The 12,792-nt window shown below is 43.6% G+C and overlaps 1 protein-coding gene across 2 annotated transcripts in view; it reads right to left on the bottom strand.

Moving 5' to 3' along the window:
- Positions 1-3,418: 3,418 nt before the first annotated feature.
- TFRC (transferrin receptor) overlaps positions 3,419-12,792 on the bottom strand; it is a 33,232-nt gene continuing 23,858 nt past the window's right edge. For both annotated transcript variants that reach the window (XM_037742924.1, XM_037742925.1), the window contains exons 14-19: positions 12,212-12,279; positions 11,024-11,082; positions 10,734-10,815; positions 8,153-8,374; positions 6,983-7,123; positions 3,419-6,307 (exon numbers count right to left, since the gene is read on the bottom strand). In XM_037742924.1, the coding sequence (XP_037598852.1) occupies positions 6,065-6,307; positions 6,983-7,123; positions 8,153-8,374; positions 10,734-10,815; positions 11,024-11,082; positions 12,212-12,279 (815 nt within the window). In that variant the 3' untranslated portion in view covers positions 3,419-6,064. The remainder of the gene's footprint in view (positions 6,308-6,982; positions 7,124-8,152; positions 8,375-10,733; positions 10,816-11,023; positions 11,083-12,211; positions 12,280-12,792) is intronic.

Below are 12,792 nucleotides of genomic sequence, written 5' to 3'. Positions count from 1 at the left end.
TTTTTTGAGACAGAGACTCCCTCTGTTGCCCAGGCTGCAGTGCAGTGGCGTGATCTCGGCTCACTGCAACCTCTGCCTCCTGGGTTCAAGTGATTCTCCTGCCTCAGCCTCCGGATTAGCTGGGATTTCAGGTGTCTGCCACCACGCCTGGCTAATTTTTGTATTTTTAGTGATAGGGGGTTTCACCGTGTTGGCCAGACTGCCCTCAAACCCCTTAACTCAGGCCATCCACCGCGCTTGTCCTCCCAAAGTGCTGGGATTACAGGCGTGAGCCACTGCGTCTGGCCCAATTATACCTATTTCTGTTCATTCTGCCTTTTGTTCTTTTTCTAGTCTGACTCATCGGCTAGGGTTCTCCATACAATGTTGAAAAGGTGGCGAGAGGGAAGTGGAGCAAGATGCTCACGTAGAACCCTCCAGCAGCCATCCCTCACCCCCACCCCACCCCTGTCCAGGTCCCCAAAACTGTAAACTATCGAGATGAGAGGGCACCTTCATAAGAACCAAAAATCAGATGAGCAATTACAGTATCTGGCTTTTTTGGTTTTGTTGTTGTTGTTTGAGATGGAGTCTAGCTCTTGTTGCCCCGGCTGGAGTGCAATGGTGCAATCTCAGCTCATTGCAACCTCCGCCTCCCGGGTTCAAGCGATTCTCCCGCCTCAGCCTCCTGAGTAGCTGAGATTATAGTCAATCACCACCAGGCCTAACTAATTTTTGTATTTTCAGTAGAGACGGAGTTTCACCATGTTGGCCAGGATGGTCTTAAACTCCTGACCTCAGGTGATCCGACCTCCTCAGCCTCCCAAAGAGCTGGGTTTACAGGCGTGAGCCCCGCGGCCGGCCTATAGTATCTGGTTTCAATATCATCTCAAGAAAAGAGGCACTGAAGAGGCCAGGAAAGACCGTCTTGAGCTGCTGACATCATCCCCTCCTGTGCCACGGCAGCAGTCACAGGCAGGAGAGAGCGTCTGTGTGCCGGGAGGTAGAGCACGGTGATGTCAGGACTGCATTGGCACCCCGTGCTGCCCAGGCACCGTGGAAAACAGCACAGGGAGCGCATTTACGGCAGCCCTGGCAAAGGCAAACCGTCAATCCCACTGGTGTCGACCTGAGTTCTAGAAGCAACATGCCGCTGGCTAAGGGGCTATGGGTCCTAAACAAACTTGAAAGGCAGTCTAGGCTGCAGGGATTGCAGTTCCTGGAAACGTCCTGGTCCTGTGCTGGGTGGGAGCCCGTGGGCTTGGGGTGCACATGAGCTAGTGAGACGCCAGCAGGGGCACCCGAGTGCTGGTGCCAACCGTCCGCACCCCAGGCCGTGCAGCTCACGGCGCTGGGAAACACTACTTCCTTCCACTGGATGAGAGCAGAGAGGAGGATGAACAGGACTTTGTTATGCAAGGTGGGTACCAGCTCAGCCACAGGAAATTAACTCACCCAGCAGAGTCCTGAAGCGACCCCCTCTCCCCATTCCAGTCCCCAGCTCCGGGACAACATTTCTGAACACATCCTGGACCAGAAGGAACCTGCTGCATGGAATGAAAGTGCCCCATCCCCGCAGCATCTTCCCCTCCTGAATAAATAGCCTTGGGCCTTAAATAAATATCAGCAGTAGCCAGGCAGTGCTCCCCATGCGTCTTGGGTGAGACTCAGAGCCTTACTGGCTTTAAGTATGAATGAGCACATCTCCAGCTGTGGTAGCCACAGAGAGAGGCTCCTTGTCCTTGAGAAAAAGGGAGAGAAGGCCAGGCACGAGGATCACGCCTGTAATCCCAGCACTTTGGGAGGCTGAGGTGGGCAGATCACAAGGTCAGAAGTTCAAGACCAGCCTGACCAACATGGTGAAACCCCATCTCTACTAAAAATACAAAAATTAGCTGGGCATGGTGGCACATGCCTGTAATCTTAGCTACTCGAGAAGTGAGGCAGGAGAATTGTTTGAACCCAGGAGGTGGAGGTTGCAGTAAGCTGAGATCACATCACGGCACTCCAGCCTAGGCAACCTAGAAGATTCCATCTCAAAAAAAAAATAAATAAAAAATAAACAGGCTGGGCACAGTGGCTCTCACCTGTAATCCCAGCACTTTGGGAGGCCGAGGTGGGCGGATCATGAGGTTAAGAGATCGAGACCATCCTGGCCAACATGGTGAAACCTCATCCCTATTAAAAATACAAAAATTAGCTGGGTGTGATGGCGTGCACCTATAGTCCCAGCTACTCAGGAGGCTGAGGCAAGAGAATTGCTTGAACCTGGGAGGCAGAGGCTGCAGTGAACTGAGATCACAGCATGCCCTCTAGCCTAGGTGACAGAGTGAGACTGTCTCAAAAAATAAAATTACGTATGTGGTACATGGTGACAATATATTGCATATTTAGAAACTGCCAATAGAGGCCAGGCACTGTGGCTCACGCCTGTAATTCCGGCACTTTGGGAGGCCAAGGCGGGCGGATCACCTGAGGTCAGGAGTCCAAGACCAGCCTGGCCAACATGGTAAAAGCTTCTCTACTAAAAACACAAAAATTAGCCAGGTATGGTGGTGGGCACCTGTAATCTCAGCTACTCAGGAGGCTGAGGCACGAGAATTGCTTGAACCCAGGAGGTGGGGGTTCAAATGCCTCAAATGTGTCAACACTTTGTCACATTTGTCAGTGTTGGTTACCCCCTTCCCATACTAATTAACCCATTAGCCCAACCTATCACATCCATTACTGTCTCCACAGGAACTCTGATCATCACTTAGAAGACAGTGGCAATCAGGTACCTTGGTATTTACTTAAAAGAGCTGAAAACTTGTGTTCACACAAAAAATATGCACACAGGTGCTTATCAAGTTTTATTCATAACTGCCAAAACTTGGAAGCAACAAGATTAATTAATACGTAGCTGAGCTATGTTAACTATGGTAACTGCAGACAACGGAATATTGTTCTGTGCTAAAAAGAAATGAGCTATCGAGTCACGAAGACATGCAGGAAACAAGTGCTGCTTAGTAGTGAGATGCCAATCTGAAAAGGCTCTATGGTGATTCCAACTATCTGTCTGATGTTCTGAAAAAGGTAACATGCTGGATACGGTAAGATCTGTGGTTGCTAGGGCCTACAGAGGGGGCAGATGAAGAACGTGCAGAGCACAAGATTCACACAGACTATCCTGAATGATACTAGAATGGTATGGCACACCTGTCATCACTATGACTGCCAGGACCTTAGAACAAACTCTCACGTAAGCAGTAGACTTCGGTGCCAATGATGTGCCCATGTGGGTTTGCTCATTGCAACAAATAAGCCACTCTGGGGCAAGGTGTTGGCAGTCACGGAGGATGTCTAAATGGCAGAAACAGCGGATATGTGAGAATCCCGTTTAACTTTGCTATGAGCCTAAAACTGCTCCTGTTAAAAAGTTTATTTAAAAAATGACAACTCAGCGTTCAAGTGTTTTATTAAATCAGATAAGGAATCTCCACATGGTTGCGCATACCAGCTTATATACAATTATAAGGACATATCATTTGTTTACGAAGAAAGCGTACAATTTCAAGAATATTCAAAGAGCTAACACAGTCAAGTTCATGCAAGTTCTAGAATAGTGAATCATGACAGAACTCACTCATTGTATCCTTTACCTTCAAAATCCACATGATCTCTTTAAGAAATCTGAAGACCACCAGCAGCTTGTCCCTAGTCTGATACATATTTCATTCAGGACTGTTAAGCTTGTTACCACACACTGGCTTGATAGGAAGTAGCTCAACCCTAACTACAGAAAAGGGTTTTCTGAAGAGATTTACCGCTGCAAAATGTATGCCCCTTTTTCATATTGTGTTACAATATGAACATGTCACACACTTTCACTAAAGTATGTATGCATAACACCCAAACAAGGGATTTCAGCTATGACTTCACTTAGCTACACTAAAGATCGGTCCAGGATAAAACAATGAAGACTAGAGACTGAGCAGTGAAACATTCAGGCGAGGCTGTAAATCCTGTTACCTACTGTAGCCTAGGTAAGTGACACGAAGTTTTACAACCTTAGAGACCCCATGAATGTCTTCCTAGGAGGCAGTTTCAGACTCCATGACAAACAGCTGATTATCACATTTATAATGATGGTTCACTAGAAAATAAAGTCTTTACTCACGTAACTCCAGACTTATTCATACCTACATTTAATTTATAACCACCATATACTAGTGGGTAGGTAGATATGATCAAAGGTCTTTTGGGGACTCTTCCTCCACACACCTTTCACTCCCCACTCCCCCTAAACCTCCTACACAAAGTCCAAAGGTCAATTTTGGATTAAAACTTGCCTGAACTAAGTTTGTAGGAGATTAACATGCAAATAAGGTGATAAAGTTAAATCTACTTGTAAATAGCAAACATTATAAATGCATGCTACTATTCCGTTAAGCAGAAGACCTGGAGAAACCACAAAGGTAACAAAAACCCACATGAAATTTCAAATTTTAACGTAATTTCATTTTACAGTGGTTCAATTTACCCACCAAATGCTGAATGACCACAAAATGTTTCTGCAACTAAAAGTAGAAGATAGGGAATTACAGGAGTTGGGAATACATGTTAGATACTAACGATCTTCAAGCTCTGAAGATGTCATTGCATGAAGAAAATTATGGGAAACGCTGTTCCCGATAATTACGTACACCCTTAGTGTAACATATGGAGGTCACTGCCTCCGATAGAGACACTGTGGTAGGCAAAAGCTACCTTGTTCTTCATACATTATGGAAGACACTGCTTCCGATAATGTGTTAGGATTGTGACAAAGGTACTGGAAATTTTGCAACATGGGAATTAGAGTTATACCTTGGATAAATGGAGCTATAAAATTTTGGAGTACTACCACAGCCTTTAAGTGACATTTATTTAAAACTTGGTCACAAGTCATTGCATTTAGGAAAACTATCATTTTTATCTGGTCAGTGCTCACTTCTTAGCAACCCCTAATTAAATTTAATTCAGCTCTAGATCTTAGCTTCAACTTTATTCAATTACATTTGGCTTGCGACTGTTTTCTAAAACCCCTAAGTGTTGACCATAAATGCAAAACTTCCAATATCTGTTGGGTTTTATTAGCAGATGCTGCTTTTATTTAAAAAAAAACCCAACAGTATAACTGTCATAATTATGGCAGGCACTGCTTCCGATAATTATATTCTATTAAAAAACACTATTTATAGTGAACTCTGTCACTGATAAATAAACAATAAATATTTCAGTGCCAAAAGGACAGAAAGCTTTCCTGTAAGAAACACTCTGGCCAAAATGTGGCAGTGTATTCTTCAAAGTCTGACAAACTGAGTCTGAAATTAAACACCTGAAACTGGTTCTCTTTCAATGTACTTTGGAAGAAACAAAAATAACAAAGCACTAAATGGAGGCTTGGGGGGAAGGGACAGATGAAAAGAAAATACCAAGTCTTTGGCTTCTGCTCCCCTCTTCTCATAAGTGACACTGGGTTAACATGTTAAGGCCTTGTTCCTGCCATCAACAGCTGAACCTCATTTTTCCCAGCAGAAGGGCCTCCATTTCAGACTCACTGGCAAGAAAATAAGTCCCATCTCCTCTGAAAGTTAACAGTTTCTTTCAGGAATGAGGAAACCAGCTAAATTCCTTATGGAAAGGCTTAGGCCTTACAACCTGGTATCTCTATCTAGCATCAAATGAAGTTAGAGGATTGCTCTAAGTAAGTTACCACTTATAACCTTCAGCAGAGACCAGCCCTTAGGATTTAGAGCAATAGTTCACATCACTGGTTTCTGACATTTTCATTAATAACAAGAAAGAAGAAGTTACCATTACCAAGCACTTAAAATTATAGAGATAGAATATTCCATCATGAACACTTTTTATGTAGTTATTCACTTTAACTTGAAGTGCATGTATCTACCCCGTATTAACAGCTGCTGCCTAAAGACATCTAGTAGTACCAAGATGATTGGATGGAATTTTCACATCAGGTTTTGTAGCCCTACTGAAAATTTAGCACAAGTGTAGAAATCAGACTGCCCTGCTGTTTTGACATAACTTATGGGTATTATATTTAAAACTCATTGTCAATGTCCCAAATGTCACCAGAGAGGGCATTTGCAGCTCCCTGAATAGTCCAAGTAGCAAGAGCCAACTGGTTTCTGAACAGCGTTTCATTAAATGCACGGTTATTTGTTTTACGCAGTTTCAGGTTCTCTAGTAAAGCTGACAGCGTGTGAGAGCCAGATCCCCAGAAGATATGCCGGAAAGGAGACTCTCTTGGAGACACATAGGGTGAGAGGAAGTAATATTCCACCTGTGAAAACAAAACATAAGGTGATTTACACAGTGCTATGACTTTTGTAGTAAAACAACTGTTCTTTCACTTCAAATGTACAATTACCTACATTTTTTTTTCCACTTCACAATTCTTTTATGACTGACAATTTCCCAAATTTAGGAATGCTGATCAGACTTTTTTTTTTTTTTTTCCCTTGGGACAGAGTTTTGCTCTTGTTGCCCAGGCTGGAGTGCAATGGCTAAATCTTGGCTCACCGCAAGCTCTACCTCCTGGGTTCAAGCGATTCTCCTCCCCAGCCTCCCGAGTAGCTGGGATTACAGGCGTGTGCCACCATGCCTGGCTATTTTGTATTTTTAGTAGGGATAAATTTTCGCCACGTTGGTCAGGCTGGTCTTGAATCCATGACCTCAGGTGATCTGCCCACCGTGGCCTCCCAAAGTGCTGAGATTACAGGCACCAGCCACTGCATCGTGCTGACCAGACTTTCTACAGCAGAGTAAGGAAAAAACAATGCTGACAGCCAGGCTGACGCTGATATTCTAAGGTGAAAATTCTAAAGGAGGCTGAGCTGAGTGGAAAAAAACAAAGGAATTCTAGACTCCTAGAGTTTGTCCACTTTGCAAAAATGCAAGATTTATCAATTAAAATTTTACACATACTTTAGTTCTCCCTTTCCCAAGAGGTTCTTACTTTCATGATACGATCGTTGAGTTCCTTCATGACAAATCTGTCTGTTTTCTCAGAGTTCTTGAAATCTGTGGTGAGTCTGGAAGTAGCGCGGAAAAAGTCCCCGCGAGCAGAATACAGCCACTGCAAACTCAGGCCCATTTCCTGAAACAGACATGAAATTCACCATGAGACACTTTATTTCTAAGGGCATTATTTTGTATGCCTTTCTAATTTAACGTGTGTTGACTAAGATTCTGATAAAAGGGACTCGCAGGTAAGACAAGCTCAAGACTCAGAAAGCACCTTGAGCAGGGGTTCCAGGCTCTATAGACTATGACAGCACACTCAGATTTGAGCCATGTAGGAAAACCGTTCTCATTCAGAAATTCAACATAATTCTAATCCTATATACTATATTGTTTCCAGTTCAATTCCCCTTACTGCGGAAAACTTTCTTAAGGGGGAAAACATTTTGGTTCAATGTACTTCAGGATCTAGTTATTTCCATTTGGTAAGTTCCATTTTCAACAGTTACAAGAACAGTTTCAATTAGTTTCAAGAAAGGATAAGATTTGGTTATCAGTGGTTTACTTCAATTAAGAGAGCTATTAAAAATCAATTCCAAGTACCATAAAACCACCTGGAAGGTACTTAATATTAGAATTATAATTTACTTAGAGATGAGATTTGGCTATGCTGCCTGGGCTGGGCTCAGCAGTCCTCCTGCCCCAGCAGAAGTAGCTGGGGCTGTGGACATGCACCACCTCACCCTGCTTATCAGTTTCATTTAATGGGATACTTGAATTCTAGATGCACAGGATCAATACGAGACAGAATCCTACCAGCTGTGCCCTTTCCATCCAGAGGGTGTCTGCAAGGCACACAGCCCAGCCCCCAGCTGAGATCATCGTATCTGTGTCCTATTTATGGGCTGTCTGGAAGACATGAGTGACAGAAAACCTAACACTGCTCTGGATTCTGAAATACTTGGTGAGCTCTATCCAAGCTCTCTAATCCACAGCCTCTCAACTTCTCTCAAACAAATTACAAATTCTACATAAAATTATACCTCAATTCACTTTAAAATGTACCTTGGCTACAATCATCCTTCTACCAGGAACACACAGGAACACATCACACTTCAAAATACTTGACATCAGAGATAAAAACACAACTGGAATCAGTGCTCACCTTTATGTCTGCTCTGTATTGGTTCAGATTCCTCAGAAACAAAAGCAGTTGGCTGTTATACCTCTCATAATCCAGGTTTAATTCAACATCATGGGTTAGTTTAATCATGAGCTGACCAGCTACTTCTGCAGCTGCTCGTGCCACTTTGTTCAGCTGAGGAATTTTCTCGATCAGTTCCTTATAGGTATCCATGGTGGTACCCAAATACGGGTAATCTGTGTCCTGCAAGAAAAAGCAAGGCTATGGTATTCACGTGAGTTACAGGAGCAAAAGCCTCACATTCTAGCTCCACCATGGGGGTGACGGTTACTGCAGCTCTTCCCGTGTTTCTGACATATTCCCATCCCAATTTTACCTCATTACCTGATGCTTTAAGTACATTCTTGCTACTTCTCTGAACCTAATCTACTCCTGGAGTGACTTTCTTCCAGGTTCTACAGAATTCATCTTTCATCATATCATACGTCCTAAACACATTTCTAGCCAAATTCCTTAAAGCTGTATGTTTTCCTCTCTGGGAAGTTGAGGCCTTTACCAATGGAAAAATAGAACAACACACATGAATGTACCTTGAGACAAGGTCTCACTATGTCACCCAGGCTGGAGTACAGTGGTACAATCATGGCTCACTGCAGCCTTGAGCTCCTGGCTCAAATGACCCTCCTGCCTCAGCCTCCCAAGGAGCTGGGACTACGGTGCATGCCAGTGGGCCAGCTTAATTAAAAAAAAAAAAAAAAATTTTTTTTTTTTTTTTTTTTAAAGATGTGGTTTCACCATAATGGCCAGGCTGGTCTCAAGCTCCTGGCCTCAGGTGATCCACCCACCTCCGCCTCCCAAAGTGCTAGGGTTACAGGCGTGAGCCACCGTACCCGGCCTTATGGTCTCAGCATGTTACCCAGGCTGGTCTCACTCCTTCCAGGCCTCAAGCAACCCGCCCACCTCAGCTACCCAATGTGCTGGAATCACAGGTGTGAGCGACTGTGCCCAGCCTGATAAAAATACTACTCAGCTGGACTGTCCAGTAGGCACCACTGCTCAGTCACTCAAGAGGTTCAGCCTCTGGCTAGGCACGGTGGCTCACGTCTGTAATCCCAGCAGAGACTGCACCCCTGCACTCCAGCCTGGGCAACAGATCAAGACTCTGTCTCAAAAAAAAAAAAAAAAAAACCTCAGCCTCATTATTCTTGGGTATTTTTGGGATGGAGGCTCACTGCAACCTCTGCCCCCCAGGTTCAAGCGATTCTCCCATCTCAGCCTCCCAAATAGCTGGGATTACAGGTGTGCGCCACAATGCCTGGCTAATTTTTTTCTGTATTTAGTAGAGATGGGGTTTCACCATGTTGACCAAACTGGTCTTGAACTCCTGACCTCAAGTGATCCACCCATCTCAGCCTCCCAAATGCTGGGATTATAGGCGTGAGCCACTGTACCCGGCTAAGCCTCTTTATCAAAACTCATACTTAATTGAAGAAGTCTTAGCAATAAATGCTAATTAAGCTAACTGAGATGAACAAGTCTATGTGAAAACTGATCATGAAAAAACATGCAATAATTACGTGTGTATAACTTCTTGAAACATTTTAAGCACTCCAGTAAACTTGGTCTCAAAACTGATACAAGAAGATCCATGGCCAGGTGTAGTTAAGCAGCTCTTGCCTGTAATCAGAACAGGCTGAAGAGGGAGGGCTGCTTGAGGCTGCAGTGAGCCATGACCAGGCCACTGCACCCCAGCCTGGGTGACAGAGCAAGACATCATTCTCAAGAAAGAAAAACCCAACAACTAAGATACATGAAAGTTGCCAAAATCAAAATGAAGTCACCAGTCTTAACAAAAGCACAACCCTGAAGAGAAGGGTCTCACCCTTGTATGTCTGATAACAGGGACTACGGGGTTTTTTCCTTTTTACAAAAACGGCAACCTTGCACCCACTGCAAAAAGCCACTGCAGCCTTGCACCCAAAAAAGTTATTTTGGAGGCCGGGCGCAGTGGCTCACGCCTGTAATCCCAGCACTTTGGGAGGCCGAGGCGGGTGGATCACGAGGTCAAGAGATCGAGACCATCCTGGTCAACACGGTGAAACCCCGTCTCTACTAAAAATACAAAAAATTAGCTGGGCATGGTGGCGCGTGCCTGTAATCCCAGCAACTCAGGAGGCTGAGGCAGGAGAATTGCCTGAACCCAGGAGGCGGAGGTTGCAGTGAGCCGAGATTGTGCCATTGCACTCCAGCCTGGGTAACAAGAGCGAAACTCCATCTCAAAAGGAAAAAAAAAAAAAAAAAGTTATTTTGGGACGATCTGCCTAGCAACTAACTGCCTGTCAACCTTGGACTGGCGTCACCCTTGTTACTGATCTTGGTAGCCCAGAATAATTACCCCAAAACAATTATGTAATCCTCATCACGGGTCCTTTAAAACCCTGTTTTCTTCTACATCTCTGAATATGAACACAATTTACTATATAGCACATGCATTCCCACTGCAATGTCCTGTTCCCAAATAAAGATCATGTCCTTTTCAAGAGCCTCTCTCCATTTGTGATTTAAATTAACAGATGTAATGCTTTAAGTTCTTCGGACTTACCTCGCAAAAACAGAAAGAAACTGCTGGGATTCCAGAATATGCAAGGAAAGGAAAAGCAGCATTGTCAAAAGTGAGTTTCTCACTGTAAGGAGAAAGGATGCGTCTTTAGAAAGTTTGCTAAAGAACACACTGTTCTATCATGCAAATCCCCCCCATCCAAAATACATTCTTCAGTTGAATATCGTTAGGTATCAGTAAGCTCACTGCAAGGACAGATTTAGATTCTACCTAACATGGGGGTAGAATCTCTGCCTTTCTAATAGCTTGTTCATTCACTTTTCTCAACTTACACTTTGCTGGCCCAGTTGCTGTCCTGATATAGAGACAGACCAGTAACTGGATGTTTCACCTGTAAGATAAGAAATTATCATTAAAACTAACATTTGGAACTTGTTTACTCCGGCCAGTCACTAACATGTTACTCTATAAACATTTATGAATATAAAACTTATTATATCTTCTTAAAAAGAATTTATGACAGTACAATCTCAACTTTAAGTTATTATTAACTAGGCTCGTGTTGTCAGTTCCTTTAGTTATGGTGAGGAAAAAATGTCTTCTCCTTAATTAACATTTTAAAAGCGGGCCAGTAGGGCATGGCGGCTCACGCCTGTAATACCAACACTTTGGGAGGCGGGTGGATCATGAGGGTCAGGAGTTCAAGACCAGCCTGGCCAATATGGTAAAACCCCATCTCTACTAAAAAATACAAAAAATTAGCTGTCTGTGGTGGTGGGCACCTGTAATCCCAGCTACTAGGGAGGCTGAGGTAGAGAATTGCTGAGGCTAGAGACTGCCAGGGCACTCCAGCCTGGGCAACAGAGAGAGACTTTGTCTCAAAATACATACACACATACATAAATGCGGGCCTAGGCCATGTGGGGTAGTTCACGACTGCAATCCCAATACTTTGGGAGGCTGAAGTGGGAAGATCACTTGAGCCCAGAAGTTTGCAACAACATAGCAAGACCTTGTCTCTGGGCAACATAAGAAGACTCTGTCTCTTTAAAAAAAAAAAACACTGGTGGCTTACCCACAATTTTAAAAGCCCTCTCTAGGCTTCATCATATGCCTACCTTGTTTCTGGTTTCTTCCTTCTAGTACATCTTGCATCACCAACGGAACTGGCAAATTCATTACTGTCTTGCTTGAGATCCTACAATCCCTAGTATCCCATGGGATCAGGGCCAATGTCTGCCATCTGACCTGCTTCTAACTTTATTCAGTTCAAGATACAGCCTCTAATCCCAGCAGGCAAGTATTTTCTTTCATATGCTGCTCACTCATCAAAACTACGTAATTGTTTATTCAATAAATATTTTGTTACTGATATGTTTTGTTACGGATATTTGTTCCTGATTATTGCATAATCAGTGTTCATTATTACAATAAACACTGATATTATATATCAGTGTTTCATCTCACGTCGATTCAACAAAAAATTAAGTAATACATTTTTGCGTTAGGTATACACTCACCTCTTGCATTGTTTTCTCAATAAGCGAATACAACAATGGGCTGGCAGAAACCTTGAAGTTGCTGGTACCTGTGAAGAAATTATTTTATCTTTGCCTGTTCTCCACTCCAGTAATTTTCACACTGTTACTTCTGCAACTAAAAGTACCTGACGAACAAAACAGTGATCTAGACCAGCGGCCCTAGGCAACAACTCTCCCACTAATCAAGTAGATGAAAGCAATTTTGGTATCAAGATCTTTAGCAACTACTCTAACTTGACTTCAGCGAGGCTCTTACTCCTTGAGTTTGCATACTTTAATCCTCGTGATCTTTTTTAAGAGTATCAGAGTGGTTTTAGGTTTAACATCAAAATTAAGAGAAAGGTACCCTGAGTTCCCACAATTCTGCTCGCCCACACATGTGCAGCCTCCCCCACTAGGCAACCTCATGTTTAACTTTTTGGTTCACCCAGGTTAGAGCTGAGCTATAGTACATTCCGCTGCAAACACGCAACAGGGAAATAACTAGGAAATTGCTCCCTCGTTTAATTGTAACTCCTTCCTTTTCTCCCATGTAGACATTTCACTACTCTCAGTTCATC

This window comes from Cebus imitator, unplaced genomic scaffold, assembly GCF_001604975.1.
Source record: "Cebus imitator isolate Cc_AM_T3 unplaced genomic scaffold, Cebus_imitator-1.0 Scaffold129, whole genome shotgun sequence".
Classification (NCBI taxonomy): Eukaryota; Metazoa; Chordata; class Mammalia; order Primates; family Cebidae; genus Cebus; species Cebus imitator.
The sequence above is the reverse complement of the archived record's forward strand: the minus strand, read 5'-3'. Positions and strand labels throughout refer to the sequence as shown.